Genomic DNA, 15,690 nt, shown 5'->3' with positions numbered 1-15,690 from the left:
TGCATGTTGGTGTATTCTTGTGTACTCTCCAGGTGCCTCCTGGTAGGTGTAATCAAGAAATGGGCTTCCCTGTTCACTGTTTGTACAGCTCAATTCAGAGTGTTTTTAGCAGGCTTCGTTTGTGGAAACTGCAGTGGTGTATAGCAGCTGATATTGGCTCTTGCCCAATTTGTGGGGCTTAGAGGGTACAGTTATAGCTTGGCTGCATGGCTGCAATTGCTGTCTCATGTCAATAAAGCAAGAAGAAAAAGTGCGCCCATGATAGAAGGAGGACCCAAAAAAAAAGTCTAAAAATGAAAGTCATAAAAACCCAGAAGAAAAAAATATATATATATAAAAGCAATGAAACTGGAAGAATGAACAACAACAAAAAACTAATGATAGTAATGTAAAGTAATAAAACACAGCCACAAAGCAGCCATGGGAAAATAAGAGTAAGTCTATAGCGCCACCTAATGGACTCTTGCCTCCAAAGCCACCTAAGAAATTTCATGATGTTCCCACTGTGCCTCTCTGATGTAACACCAGCTTTTTGGCTTTTGGTGTGGGTTTTTTTTTTTTGCCTCTTCTCTTCTTTGTTTCTTCCCCTCAAGTCTGTTCAGCTGTTTCTCCTAGTGAGGACCTGTCCAGGGCTGGCCAGACCCAATCTGGAAGAGACTACTGCTGCCAGCTCTTTCTGTTGGCTCCTTCCCCTTCAATTCTGTGCCCAGCTGTAGGAACCATGTGGTGTAGAACCTTTCCTGGGGGTGTCTACTCATAATAGTCTCGCCTCTGTTAACCAGAGAGGAAATGAATAGAGAAAAAAAGAAAAGAAGGAAAAAGAAAAAAATGATAATGATACTGGCACCTTTATCTCTGTAAGTTGCCTGCAGGTTTCTGTAATGGGAATGGCTCTCTTGTCCCGCAATCTGCTCACTCCCATGCAGAATGGTTGCAATGGGACATGTTAGCCACCCCAAATCAGAAGTCACCTCCTCTCTTGCTTCTATTCCAAATCTTTCTCCTGTTAAGCACTCGATCCACTTGCCTATCCCTTTATCTGAAGCTCAGAGTGTCAGAACCATTTTCTGAATCTGTTTTGCCTGGTTTTCTGTGTTTTTGCTGAAGACAGTCTGCACAGCCTTTCTGTCTAGTCTGCCATCAAGCTCCCCCTCCTAAAAGAATCTTGTTTTGATTTGTAATATTTTAATCATGACTGAAGTTGAGCATACTTTTACTTGATAGGATAGCTGTAGATCTTTTTCAGTAATCTGCCTGTTCACATCTTTTGCCCATTTTTTTCCTACTGGATTGCTGTTTTCCATGATTTGCATAATTCACTTGCAAATGAAGATAATTTGACTTTTATTTGTTATAAGTGTTGCAAATATTTTTTCCTGTATGTGGTTTATCTTTTGTCGTTTGATCATGGGTTTTCATTTTGTTGTTACTGCTATTGTTGTGATCCTAAATCTTTATGTAATCAAATATAATAAACATTTCCTTTCTGTTTTCTGAGCTTGTATCTTCCTCAGAAAGACTTCACATGCTTCAAAACATCCCCATGTTTCTTCTGCCAATTTTATTATTTTATGTTTCACATTTAATTCTTTGATCCATATAGAATTTCTTTTGGTGTAAGAAGTGATTGTTGTTAAGCACCACTGAGTCAGTTCCAACTCATGGTGACCCTGTGTAAGACTTCCAAGGAGTGACTGTGTAAGACTTCCAAGGAGTTACCTCTAACTTTGTGGTTAGCAGTCTAGTGCTTATCCCACAGCATCACACCAGGACTCTGTAAGAACTGATAGGGATCTAAAATACAGTTTTCATAAGAGGTTGGTCATATGTTTCCAATTAAATTTTAAAATGTCATCTTTTATCATATACTAAAATGTACATATGTATTTGGATTTATTTTAATAATCCCTTTTCTTATATAAATAAGACATTTTACTGAAGTAAAATACATGCAGGAAAAGGCACAAGACCTAAATGTCCAACTTGATGAGTGAATGCATTGGTGTCAGCACCACCCAGTTCAAGAAATGCAGTTTGTGCCTTACTTCTTAATGATTTGTTGATGCTCTTTATATATTCGAGATATGAGTCCTTTTCAGATGCTATGTATTACCAGGACTTCGAACTGATTCATTCCAGTTCAACCACTGCTAAGAATTTGCCTTTCTACCCCAGATACCCTGAAACAGAATCTTCCTTTTTGCATGATCCCCAAGTTATTTTATGTTGTTGTTGTTAGGTGCCATTGAGTTGGTGCCGACTCATAGTGACCTTATGCACAGCAGAATGAAACACTGCCCGATCCTGGGCCAACCTCACTATTGTTGCCACACTTGAGCTCATTGATGCTGCCACTTGGCCAATCCATTTTGTTGGGGGTCTTCCTCTTTTTCTCTGACCCTCCACCTTACCAAACATGATGTCCTTCTCCAGGGACTGGTCCTTTCTGACAATATGTCTGAAGTATGAGAGACGAAGTTTGGCCATCTTGGCCTCCAAGGAGCACTCTGACTGCACTTCTTACAACACAGATCTGTTGGTTCTATGAGTAGCCCATGGCACTTTCAATATTCTCCTCCAACACCATAACTCAAAGGCATCAATTCTTCTACAGTCTTCCTTATTCTGTCCAACTTTCACATGCATATGAGATTATTGAAAATACCATGGCTTGGGTCAGGTGCACCTTAGTCCTCAAGGTGACATCCTTGCTTTTCAACACTTTAAAAGGTCTTGTGCAGTAGATTTGCCTAATACAATATGTCGTTTGATTTCTTGACTGCTGCTTCCATGAGTGTTGATAGTTGATCCAAGAAAAATGAAGTCCTTGACAACTTCAATCTTTTCTCCATTGATAAGAATATTGTTTATTGGTGCAGTGGTGAGGATTTTTGTTTTCTTTACATTGAGAGGCAATCCATACTGAAGGCTGTGGTCTTTGATCTTCATCAGTAACAGCTTGTCATACTGTGGTGGCTTGTAAGTTGCTGTGATTCTGGGAGCTCTGCCACCAGTATTTTAAATACCAGCATGGTGGACAGGTTTCAGATGAGCTTCCAGACAAAGACAGACTAGGAAGAAGGAGTGACGAACATTCAGTCACTGAAAACCTTATGAACAGCAGAGAAACAGAAGGTATTTTATAGGTCTCCCAATAATTCTTATAGGTCCCCCACTAATTCTTATAAGTCCCCCACTAATTATTTTAGGTTCCCAGTAATTCTTATTCCTCTCCAAGTAATTCTTACAGGTCTCCCAATAATTCTTACATGTGTATTAGAACACATTAGAATATATCAGAGTCCCCTGGGGACCTGCTTCCTGGGACTAGAACTCTGGTCAGCATCCTCTGGCCTGGTCTAGTCATAGTCAGGCTGAGTCCAGAGAGTAGCTGGAACCAAGGGAAACCTTAAGGGTGGAGCAGAAGCAGCAGTTTGAGCCCCAGACCCTGTGTGATTGGGCGGATTCTGTCTGGAATTGGGGAGTGTGGATGGTGCTGAGACTATTGGGAGGAGAAGAAAGTAGAAGGACGAGTTCAGCTCCAATCACCAGATGAAAGGGAAGAACTCGAACTGGTTCAAACTGAAATGAACCAGTTTAAAACCCTGTGTATTACAAATACTGGAATCTTCTCCTAGTCTCTGACTTGTCTATTCACTCTTAGTAAGTATCTTTTGATGAATTTATGTTCTCAGTTTTAATGTAGATTCATTTATCCGTCTTCTCCAACGATTGGTGCTTTTCTGTGTCTGATTTAAATTATCTTTACCAACTTCAAAGAGATGAGCATAAAAATGCTTTTGAAATCTTACAAAAAATGCCTGAAGATAACTTGTAAGCATAATACAATGGTTCAAATACTTTAACTCAGAAATTCCACTTATACACATTTATCATGAGAAAATAACTGCAGATGTCCACATATGTTGTTGGTGTTGTTAAGTGCCGTCTAGTCAGTTCAGACTTATAACGACCCTATATAGGGTTTCCAAGGAGCAGCTAGTGAGCTTGAACTACCTACCTTGTGGTTCAAACCAACCTTGAAGTCCAGCACATTACCATAACCACAGTGGTCAAAACAACCTGGTACTGGTACAATGAAAGATCCATAGATCAGCGGAACAGAATTGAGAACGCAGAAGTAAATCCATCCACATACAGTTAGTTGATTTTTGACAAAGGGCAAAACACATTAAATGAGAAAGAGATAGTCTCTTCAACAAATGGTGCTGGCAAAATTGGAGATTCGTTTGCAGAAAAATGAAATAAGACCCTTACCTCTCACTATATGCACGAACAAATTCAACTTGGATTGAAGAGCTAAATATAAATCCTAGAATTATAAAGAACATTAACGAAAATAAGGACAAACTTAGGGGTTCTGATACATGACATAAATACACTGTCAAATATAACTAAAAACACCTGAAGAGTAGGAGACAAAATAGATGAATGGGACCTCCTAAAAATTAGATACTTATGTGCATCAAAATGATACAACCTTGCTAGCTGAAAGTGAAGAGGACTTAAAATACTTACTGATGAAGATCAAGGACCATACATAGCCTTTTGTATGGATTGCATCTTAATGCAAACATAATCTTTAAAGAAAACAAAAATCCTCACCACTGGACCAATAAACAACATTCTTATCAATGGAGAAAAGATTGAAGTTGTCAAGGACTTCATTCTTCTTGGAACAACTATCAACACTCATGGAAGCAGCAGTCAAGAGATCAGACGATGTATTGTGTTAGGCAAATCTGCTGCACAAGACCTTTTTAAAGTGTTGAGCAAAGATGTCAGCTTGAGGACTAAGGTGCGCCTGACCCAAGCCCTGGTATTTTCAATAACCTCATGCATGCGAAAGCTGGACAGTGAATAAGGAAGACCATAGAAGAATTGATGCTTTTGAGTTATGGTGTTGGAGGAGAATACTGAAAGTGCAATGGGCTGCCAAAAGAACCAGCAGATCTGTGTTGTAAGAAGTGCAGTCAGAGTGCTCCTTGGAGGCCAAGATGGCCAAACTTCGTCTCTCATACTTTGGACATACTGTCAGGAGGGACCAGTCTCTGGAGAAGGATATCATGTTTGGTAAGGTGGTGGATCAGAGAAAAAGAGGAAGACCCCCAGCGAGATGGATTGTGGCAGCATCAATGCGCTTAAGCGTGGCAACAGTTGTTCCTCTGTGTTTTGGTTGAAGAAGTCGCAAACTTGCCTAGACTCCAGCTCTCGATGAGAAGAGTGTCAGAGAACCTATGACCACACATCACCATGGAAGGCAATGGGGACCAGCATGGTGGAAGGAGGCAGGAAGACAGGTTCACTGGGAGCTGTCCTGCCAATCCTTCTGGACACTGACCAAGCTGATCCTGAATCACTGGTCCACTCCCAGGAGCAGCTGCTAGAACCAGAAGGGGCCCCGCTCCTCAAGCCTCAAGTCCACCATCAACAAACGATGGAGGATGTTCAGTAGGCTGGGATGGAAGCTGTGATCAGGGCGGTTGCATCTGACCTTTCACCTTCTCTCATACTAAACTCCATCCACCTTCTTCAGTGGTTCTCACGCTGGTCCTCACTCACCCCCATAATCTCACCTTTCTCAGAACACCTAACTTCACTGTAAACCCTTTTATTATTAGCTTAGGCAGGGACACGTGCCATTAGTGACTTAATCTCCACAAGACATTTATCCCTAATTGCTAGTCATGGATGATAATTAGTGACTGTTAATTCCTGATAATTAACAAGCTAATACTTAGAGGTAATGGCACCGGGTAATCATCGTAAAAAGGCTCAGTGTTCCCCTGCTTCTTTCTGCTTCCCAATCTTTCAGGGTTGACACTGCATCTCAGTATCTAACACAGGAGTCAACTAGGGCCCCCTGCATTTGTTTAAGAGATTTGAGTCCTCGCTTTAATTTAGTTTTCTTCTCTGGGTATAGGAATAATGCATGTTCCTTTAGAAGAGCTTTATCAAGCACAAAAATGTATAAAGAAAATAAAATATACATAACCCAGTTCCCTGGGATCATCCACAATCAGCATTTTGGTTTATTTCTTCCCAGTTTATGAATTTTTTACACAGCTGAGCTTGGGTTAAATATATGGTTTTGCATTCAGCTTTATTCATTTAGCATTGTAACATAAACATTCTTTGCTTATGATAGTAGTTTGTGGGGGAAAAAAAATTCTGCCTCCCCTGCCAGAGAAGTCAAATAAAATATAGAAGAGGGATGGTATTTGTGGGCAGGAGAAGTGATCTTGCAAAAACAGAGGCTTGAAGTGTCTGATCTGTGGGGACTAGGACAGAGTCGCTATGGGTCGGAACCGACTTGGCGGCACTTAACAACAACAAAGGTATTCATTGTAGACTAGTGTCTTCAAAACTTCAAAACTACCAGTCGTTCCATGGGAGAAAAATGGGGCTTTCTGCTCCCACAGAGATTTACATCCTCAGAAACCCTATGCTGGGTCACTATGAGCCGGAACCGACTCCACGGCACACCCCCACCCCCACCACCAGTGTCTTCAAGGATACTTCTGTACCCTGCTCCTAATAGCTGCCGGCATTGAGGGGAAAGACATACATACACACACTTACATAGAAAAAAGACTGGAAGGAAATGAACTAAAATGTTACTAAAGGTGTTGGTTTCAGAGGAGAGAATTACAGGTCAGTGTTTCTTTTTTGCTTTATCATTTTCTGTGTACAGAACAGAGGAGGGGAAAAAAAAACCTTGGACCAGCTCCTCCATGTGTCTGGTGGAATACGTTCACTCTGGACTTGATTTTATTACCTGCGGCGTGATTTGAGGTAAATGGTTTTCAGAATCAGAAATACTGGGTCTTGGTCACCTCCATGAAACGGGCACTAGAAGATAAGCCCAGATGACTCCCAAGAGTAACTGTCAAGCAATTGCCTTTAGGTAACACTTGACCACTTGGAAAGAAACATTTCCAAATATTGCATCTCATACATTTCTCTTTGTTTCTTACATTATGACCCACTTTGGGTGTGTCAAGGAGCCCTGGTGATGGTGTCGATTTGGTGTTGGGTTGTTAACCTCAAGTTCAAGTTGTTGTTATGTGCCGTGGAGTCAGTTCCGACTCATAAAGACCCTGTACAGCGTTTCTGAGGCTGTAAATCTTTATGGGAGCAGAAAGCCTCATCTTTCTCCCATGGAACAGCTGGTAGTTTCAAACTGCTGACCTTGCAGTTCGCAGCCTGATTTGTAACCACTACGCTACCAGAGCTCCTGAACCTCAAGTTCAATAGTTATCCTATAAAGGCTGTCTACTCCTATAAAGATTTTCAGTTAGGAGTCAAAATCAACTTGTTGGCTGTGGGTTTGGTTTGGGGGCTGGTTGGATGTACCATCAATTTCTCCAACCTGCCTATTTCTTCAGTAGGGAGATGGTGCTGCCTGGGTATCAGAATATAGACTTTGGAGTTAGACCATATCTGCCACCCACCTCCCACTCCCTGCAGGCTACATGTTATTGTTGTTAAATGCCATTGAGTCGATTCCAACTCATAGCGACCCTGTATAGGGTTTCCAAGGAACCGCTGGTGAGTTTAAACCACTGATCTTGTAGTTCAAACCAACCTTGCAATCCAGTGCTTTATCCTACAGCACCATACCACGTCTAAACCTCAGCTCCCTGATCTGTAAAATGGAGCAAAATACTACCTACTAATAGGGTCAGTGAGGGGGTTCAGATGAGAATCCATACATCAAGCTTCACATATATCTGGCAGTCAATATGATTTCTTGTTATTATGTTATAATGTATTTAGATTATAGTCAATATTTTTGTTTATTTTATGAATTATTGTTGCTGTTGCTAAGTGCCTTTGAGTCGGTTCTGACTCATAGCGACCCTGTTTAGGGTTTCTGAGGAGCAGCTAGTGGGTTTGAACAGCCAACCTTGTGGTTTGCAGTCTAGCACTGATCCCACAGCACCACACCAGTAGCCCATTTTATAAGTGAATATGATTCTATGGCATTGTTCTATTTGACTCTATGTGGAGTTTCATAAATTCATCACACACTCTGAAAAGGAATGAGACTTTTGCATTCCCAAAGCTCACTCCAGAACTTAAAGGGCTGGAATTATAGGGTTGGCACACAAGGTCACCTTCAGCTTACTCTTTCATTTCCTTTTGCTTTTATAGATTCAGATCCAATCTCCTCCACTTTCCAATTCTAAATCTCCAAGACCCTAATCTTTTTGTCCCTCTGCCAAGCTTAACATGAAGATTCAGCTGTTCAGCCACGGCCAGGCAAGCAGCCGCTCTAGTTCAGAAATGCAGATCTCTGTCTGCCTTGCTGGAGCCAGAAGCTTAGTCCATTGTCCCCGGATAAGAATGCTTTACATGAACACACTGTGTATGTTTCAGAGCATTTTCATATCTGCTACTGTGTTTAATCACCCAACAATCGTGAGGAGCTGGCAGGGAGGGTCTTGTTATTTTCCACGGAACAGGACATGGTTCCCAGAATAGGTTTCCCACAAAGTGACAGATAGTCAAGTAGGTTTAGAAAACACTGGACTCAGCAGAAGTAACTGGGCTTCTCAGGGTCTTTAGCATTAATGCGCAATGTGATTCTTTAAGACCTAGATGAGTGTTTCCTAAGCTTACCCTAACAGACAGTGCTACTTTTCTGGAATATTCCATGGAACAATTGCTTCATGAACCCACTTTGGAAAGCACTTGTGGAGTGGCAAGAGAAAGGGCTTTGGAGTGAGGTAGAGTGAGGTTCAAATCCAGGTACCACTCCTGACTAGCTGAGTGACCCTTCGACCTGATTCTTAACTGCTCGGATCCTCAGTTTCCTCTTCTGTAAAATGAGTGTCCTGGTGTGGCACTTTAGGATAAGCACTAGACCACAAGGTCTCATTAAACTACAAGATCAGCAGTTCAAACTCACCAACCGCCCCTTGGAAACCCTATACAGGGTTGCCATGAGTCAGAACCCACTCAACGGCACTTAACGGTGACAGCAATAGTGTTAACAAAATGGCGAACAGTGGCAAACCCTCAGTATTTAGCTTTTGTTACCATTCTCCTCCTCTATATTGTTGGTGTGGTTAAGTCAGTCCAGACTCATTGTTACCCTGCATAGAGTTTCTGAGGAGCAGCTGGTGGGTTTGAACTGCCAGCCTTGTGGTTCACAGTCTAGTGCTGACCCTACAGTCCTCCTCTGTATTAGCCAGGAGAAAACTGGTCCCCTCAGAGAGGTTCATTTCCCAACCTAACACAGCATCTCCTAACAGAGTTGAACTCCAGGATTCCAGCTCCCGGGTCAAGGCCCTTGTGGTGTAGGGAAGGGGCTGTGGCTCTTATTCAGGCATCTCACCCCTTTGTTCTCTTCTCCTGTCCTTACCCCTGCTCGCCATCCTTGGGGTTCTAACGCCATCCCTTTAGCAGATGCTGGAGTTCTGCAAGCCTGAATCTTACTTGTCATGCCTAATGTCACTACCCTTTCTGTGGTAGCCCCAAGGCCCCTCACCTTGGCCTCCTCAGAGCCCGGGACACTATCTTCTCCCTGCTTCCCAGATCTTGCTGCTGGACCACCCTCAAACTCCCCCCCCCCCCCAGGGACCATGAGTAGCTGCGGGAAGAAGGCCCTGACCCTGCTGAGCAGTATCTTCGCCGTCTGCGGCCTGGGCCTCCTGGGCATTGCTGTCAGCACTGACTACTGGCTCTACCTGGAGGAGGGCGTGGTCCTGCCGCAGAACCAGAGCACTGAGATCAAGATGTCCCTACACTCGGGCCTCTGGAGAGTCTGCTTCCTGGCAGGTAAGGGTGCAGGGCGGGCATGGCAGACAGACAGACAGACGGGAGACAGCCCTGCCAGAGAGCCACCCCCACCTCCCACAGAAGCCTGCCCCTTCCGGAAGGACGCAGTTCACCACGGACAGCCCTCATGAGCTCCAGGCAGGGCTCTCTCCTCTGTTAGGACACGGGGCCAGACTCAGCCAGGACCCGGAATAGGGCTGGACCCCTTCCTCCTCCACCTCCCAGGGCTGAATGGAGAATGACATCACACAGGCCTAAAAATGCTTGTGCTTGCATCGTTGTTGTTATGTGCCATGGAGTCGGTTCTGACTCACAGCGACCCTGTACAGGGTTTCCGAGGCTGTAAATCTTTACGGGAGCAGAAAGTCATCTTTCTCCCGTGGAACAGCTGGTAGTTTAGAACTTCCCATCAAATCAGTTCCTATAGGAATTTCCGAGGAGTGGCTGATGAGTTTGAACTGCCCACCTAGCGGTTCAAATCAACTTGGCAGTGCCGTGCATTAACCCACAGCGCCACACCAGGACTCACATTAGCTCACTGAATTTGTTGTCGTTAAGTGCCACCAAGTCGGTTCCTATTCATAATGACCCTGTATAGGGTTTCTGAGGAGTGGCTGGATTAGCTCAGTGAATTTTTTGTTGTTATTAAGTGCTGTCCAGCCAGTTCTGACTCATAACCCCTGTTAGAGGGTTTTCCAGGAGCAGCTGATGAGCTTGAACCGCCAACCTTTTGATTCAAGCCAACCTTGCAGTGCAGAGCATTAACCCTCGGCGCCACGGCAGGACTCCAGTTCACTGAACTACTGATCCCATCTAACCGTCCAATCTCTCCCAAGCAGGACTTACTTCCATACACAGAAGAAAGTGAAGCTTCAAAGAAGTTAAGCAAGTAAGTTTCCTGACTCCAATCCACTTACATCACTCTTTTCCATAAAGGAAAATTCTTAGTGATTTCTTGGCTGCTAAATGCACTGAACTGTGAACCACAAGGTCAGCAGTTCACACCCACCAGCTGCTCCTTGGAAACCCTATTTCAGGTTGCTGTGAGTTACAACTGACTCGACAGCACTTAACAACAACAACAAATCTATGAAGTGGTGATGAGGGGACTCAATGCAGGTTCTTCCAAGTCTGCAAGATTCTGATCCCAAGCCCACTTGGCCCTCCGCCAGCTCTCTAGTTCTCTGGAACTCTAGATTGCTACTCAAGAACCCAACCTTTGTCCTGCTCTGGTCCTTGACAAGCATCTCCATGCCGTGTGAGCCTGACCCCAGACTGGACTAGCTGGAATCACCACAGTGTGGTCACAGAGCCTTTCTGGATAAAGCTCTGTATCCTACATGCGCTTTGGGAAGAGGAGCAACTTGGTTTCCCCTCCTAGTGGAAGGCTTTGAAGGCTGAAAGGTAGAGTTGGCCCATTGTTCTGGTCAGTAGAGAGTAGACAGAAGCCTCCAAGCCTGGCCTCCAGGTCACTTTGGGAGTGACATTCAACAGTGACCTCCCCTTTCCACTGCTCCAAGACCTAAAGCTGAGCTTGATGTCACCCAGGATCTGGCTTCCGAAGGCGATCACCAAGTTTTGGGGAGCCCGGCATGCAGTCCATTGATCCAACCAAACCTAATTCATGGCCATCGAGTCAATTCCAACTCATAGTGACCCTATGGAACAGCACTGAACCGCTCCTTAGGGTCTCTGAAATTGTAAATTTCCATAGGAGCAGACAGTCTCATCTTTATCCCACAGAACGACGTGTGGGTTTGAACCACTGACCTTGACGTTAGCAACCCATTGCATAATCTATCATGCCACCAGGTCTCCTGGTCATTGGCTCAATGTTCCCCAAAGCAATGGGGTGGCCACCAGAGACTTTAATCACCACTGAAAATTTGTGGCGTTAATTTTTTTGCATGTGGCTCTTGGCCCCATCTTCACAAGGATGCTTCTCCAGGAAAGCTGTGAGGTAGGACATGTTTCCACCCTTGCTGTGGGCCACCAGCCACATAGGGTTTGAGTCCAGCCTGTGTGCAAATACACAATGGGAGCAAAGATCCTAGAAACATTTAAAAATACAATGTGAATGTACTAACTTCAATCCATGTTGGGGAAAGATTGGGAGGCGTTGATGCATTTTCATCTCTGCAGGCGAGGAACGGGGCCGATGCTTCACCATAGAATACGTGATGCCCATGAACACCCAGCTGACATCCGAGTCCACAGTCAATGTGCTAAGTAGGTGCCTTGGACCTTGCAACTGGGGCATTGGCTGGACAGAAAGTAGCAGGTTAGATGGAAAAACAGAGCGACTACTTGTTTCTCAAGAGCAGAGACTGTAGACGCCTCTAGTAGCGCTGGCCTGAGTCCACCAGGGTGACCCCTGGGTTATTTTTCAGTGGTGAAGATGGGTCGCTGGAGACTTCAAGTCTTGTGTCCCAAGTGAGCTTTTGTGGCCTTGGCACCCTAAGAGTGAGCTCTGACCCCCAGAGTGAACTGCTCTGTGTGTGCATAACTAAAAGTTAAAGAAGAAAGGCAAGTGACCACCCATGGACTAGGGACTGTTCTTAGTATATAGGGTGCTCATTCATTCACATTCGTGTCCTTTCTCATTGATAATTATGGGAACGGAAGCAAGGTGGTGTCGCCAGGGCCCTGCTAGTCTGCGACGGCCAGGTTGGCCAGCAGTTTAGACTCCCCAGGAGAGAAGGGGTTCATGGCCTGTGTTGGTATTTGCAGGTAGACCCCCCAACCCAGCCTAAGAGGAGAGATTGAAGCCTGGGGAACTCTTGCAGGACTGGGGGTTTTGGGGCCTTGGTAGACCACTTGGAGCAGTATCACATGTCACTTGGGAGGTTGAGCAGCAAGTGAGGCCCCGGGAGGCTGACCTGGCATCCTCTCATCCCTTAATTAGAAATGATTCGCTCTGCCACACCGTTCCCGCTGGTCAGCCTTTTCTTCATGTTTATTGGCTTTATCTTGAGCAACATCGGACACATCCGTCCCCACAGGACAATACTGGCTTTTGTCTCTGGCATCTTCTTTATCCTTTCAGGTAAGTTGTATTGCTTTCTTTTAATGCACTCTGAACTTTTTGATAGTAAATTCCTAAACAGCTTGCTTTGGGGCACCCTGGTCACAGCCATGGGTCAGCCCCTGGCATTGGGAACAGAGCACGCTGAGTCAACGGACCAGACAGAACCGAGTCAGAGCTAGAAGAAATTCCTGGTGCCCCTGACCCCTCCACTTGCCTGTGGAAGAGCAATGGCAGCTCTGGGCTGGCAGGGACTTGGCAAGCTCCCCCAGATGGTGAGGCAGAGCTGTGGCTGGAACCCAGAGCTGGTTTCCTGTCGACTCCACCACTAACCTCACTTACTCTTTAGTTCTCATGATTATCAGTATTCCTACTTTTGAAGGAACTGCATCTTCGTGCTTTTGCATGAAAAAACAGATGCACTAGAGAAGTTGTTTTAGAGATAACCAATAGAGAGTTCATTTGGGGCAGCAATGAGTCAGACATGAGTTAGGTGTCGAGGAAGAATTGAATCACGCCTATTTTCTTTTAACATTCCTTCTTCACGGTGCCCCAGTTTCATAAAAATAATGTGAATGGAATTAAACCTGAACAGCCCAAAACTGAGTAATTAATTATGTCCTGATTCAATTACAGTTGTTAATTGATGGAACCCAATGCCTGAGGCAGCCATTTATTTATTCAGTGGTAGGCGGAGACTGGGCCCCGGGGGCCTCCTGATTTAAGACTTGCCAAACAGTCTGGACAGACTCTCTCTTGCCTAAAAATCACAGTAGAGAGGGATTTGGAGATACAGAGAAATGAGTAGGCTCAAGAGACAATTGGCAAGTAAATTCAACAAGACTAGGCCTTCATGATCACCCTTAGAAGCAAGATGGCGAGACTTCGTCTCATGTACTTTGGACATGTTGTCAGGAGGGAGCAGACCTGAGAGAAGGACATCATGCTGGATAAAGTAGAGGGCCAGCAAAATTGAGGAAGGCCCCCGCAATGAGATGGATTGTTGCCCATGACTACAACAGTGAGCTCAAACACAGCTGCGATTGTGAGGATGGTCCGGGACTAGGCCCTGCTTTGTTCTGTTGCACATGCGGTTGCTAAGAGTTGGAACCAACTTGATGGCACCTAACAACAACATCCCCTGGAATGATGCCCCCAGCCCTTGCCAGAGGGGGACTGGGCTGTCCTGGCTACTCAGCTAAGGGACTTTGCTGAACCCTTCACCACCAACCACCTGTTAGCTCCATGCTGCACCCCTGGTTCATATTAGCATCACCTGGGGAGTTTTCAAGACACTACAGCGCCCATTCCAGGCCAGGCCAATGATTGGGAATCTCGGAGGTAGGGTTCAGGCATGTTCAGCCTTGAAAGCTCCCCAGATGGTTCTAGTGGGCAGCTTCGGGGTGGAATCTCCGGGCTTAGCCTGTGATTCAGGAGGGGGTTCGGACAGAGAGATTTCTTACCTACCACTCTTGCCCACTCTTGCCGCTGAGTTGACTCATGACAAGTTTGACTCAAGGTGACCCCAACTTGTGTGCTCCATGGTGTTTTCAGTGGCTGCTGTTTCTTTGAAGTAGATCACCAGACCTTTCTTACGGGGCACCTCTGGGCAGACTCAAACCTCCAACCTTTCAGATAACAACCCAGCACTTGTTAACTGTTTGTGCCACCCAGCGACTCCCTCTGCTCACTACAAGGGTCCTCAGGGGAGGAGAGCCTCCTGCCTTCCTTGAATTCCAGAAGGAGTGAATCATTACACAGAGTCCTGAACTGGAACGGGAGGTAAATGACGCATGCGCAGACTCCCCAGGCCTCTGTTTGCTGAGCTGACCTTTGTCCTCCCTGCCCCTACCCAGGCCTTTCTCTGGTGGTTGGTCTGGTGCTCTACATCTCTAGCATCAACGATGAGATGCTCAACAGGACCAAGGACTCCGAGGCCTATTTCAACTACAAATATGGATGGTCGTTTGCCTTCGCTGCCATCTCCTTCCTTTTAACAGAGGTAAGCCCCTTCCTGGGTCACGGGGTGGGTAGACATTGTATGTTTTGAGGCAGGAGGAAAAGACATTGAACATTAATCCTGAACTCACCTTATCTGTTCCCAACTTCATCCCAGAGGTCACTCTGTTTACTCCATCCTTCATCCCAGAAGGTCATGCCTTCTACACCTTCAACCCCACAGGTCACTCTTCCACCTTCATGCATCATCTCCACCCAGAGTGTCCGTCCCCAGGGCTTCCCACGCTGCAGTCTGTCCCAGGCTTCGTGCTGCACAGACACCTGGGGGAGCAAGGTCAGGACCCCAGCAGCAGGGGAGCCCACCTCTGCCTTGTTCTCACTGCAGAGCGCCGGAGTCATGTCTGTGTACTTGTTCATGAAGCGGTACACGGCTGAAGACATGTACAGGCCTCACCCCGGCTTCTACCGCCCGCGACTGAGCAACTGCTCTGATTACTCGGGACAGTTCCTACACCCAGACGCCTGGGTCCGGGGCCGCAGCCCCTCGGACATCTCCAGCGACACCTCCCTGCAGATGAACAGCACCTACCCAGCTTTGCTCAAGTGCCCCGACTATGACCAGATGTTGTCGTCCCCCTGCTGAGCCTTGGCTGCCCACCTCCCTTGACTGTGGAAGCCAGACCACCCCTCTAGCTCCCCATGTCTGACCTGTGAGCCCAGGTCACCCCATGCTTCCTCTTGTTGCTTGACCCATGTCGTCTCCCTACTTCCCCACAGTAGCTATAACCTCCTTCGGGGTTGGGGTCTGGAGTCTGGGGCCAGTGGAAGAGCAACCAGTGGGCTGAGAGTGTGGGGGTATCCTAACCACTTGACTGCCCATCAGAGACTCTCCAGTGCCC

General features: G+C 45.8%; 1 protein-coding gene across 1 annotated transcript; it reads left to right on the top strand.

Moving 5' to 3' along the window:
- The first annotated feature begins 9,606 nt into the window (after nucleotides 1–9,606).
- CACNG5 (calcium channel, voltage-dependent, gamma subunit 5) lies at nucleotides 9,607–15,464 on the top strand. The gene is made up of 5 exons (XM_006833597.1): nucleotides 9,607–9,807; nucleotides 11,950–12,036; nucleotides 12,713–12,853; nucleotides 14,689–14,834; nucleotides 15,177–15,464. The coding sequence occupies exons 1-5, from the start codon at nucleotides 9,612–9,614 to the stop codon at nucleotides 15,432–15,434; spliced, it is 828 nt and encodes a 275-aa protein (XP_006833660.1). The 5' UTR covers nucleotides 9,607–9,611; the 3' UTR covers nucleotides 15,435–15,464.
- Nucleotides 15,465–15,690: the final 226 nt, after the last annotated feature.

The sequence above is a fragment of the Chrysochloris asiatica genome, unplaced genomic scaffold, assembly GCF_000296735.1.
Source record: "Chrysochloris asiatica unplaced genomic scaffold, ChrAsi1.0 scaffold00007, whole genome shotgun sequence".
NCBI lineage: Eukaryota > Metazoa > Chordata > Mammalia > Afrosoricida > Chrysochloridae > Chrysochloris > Chrysochloris asiatica.
Note: the sequence above shows the minus strand (reverse complement) of the source record. Positions and strands in the feature narration are given on the sequence as shown.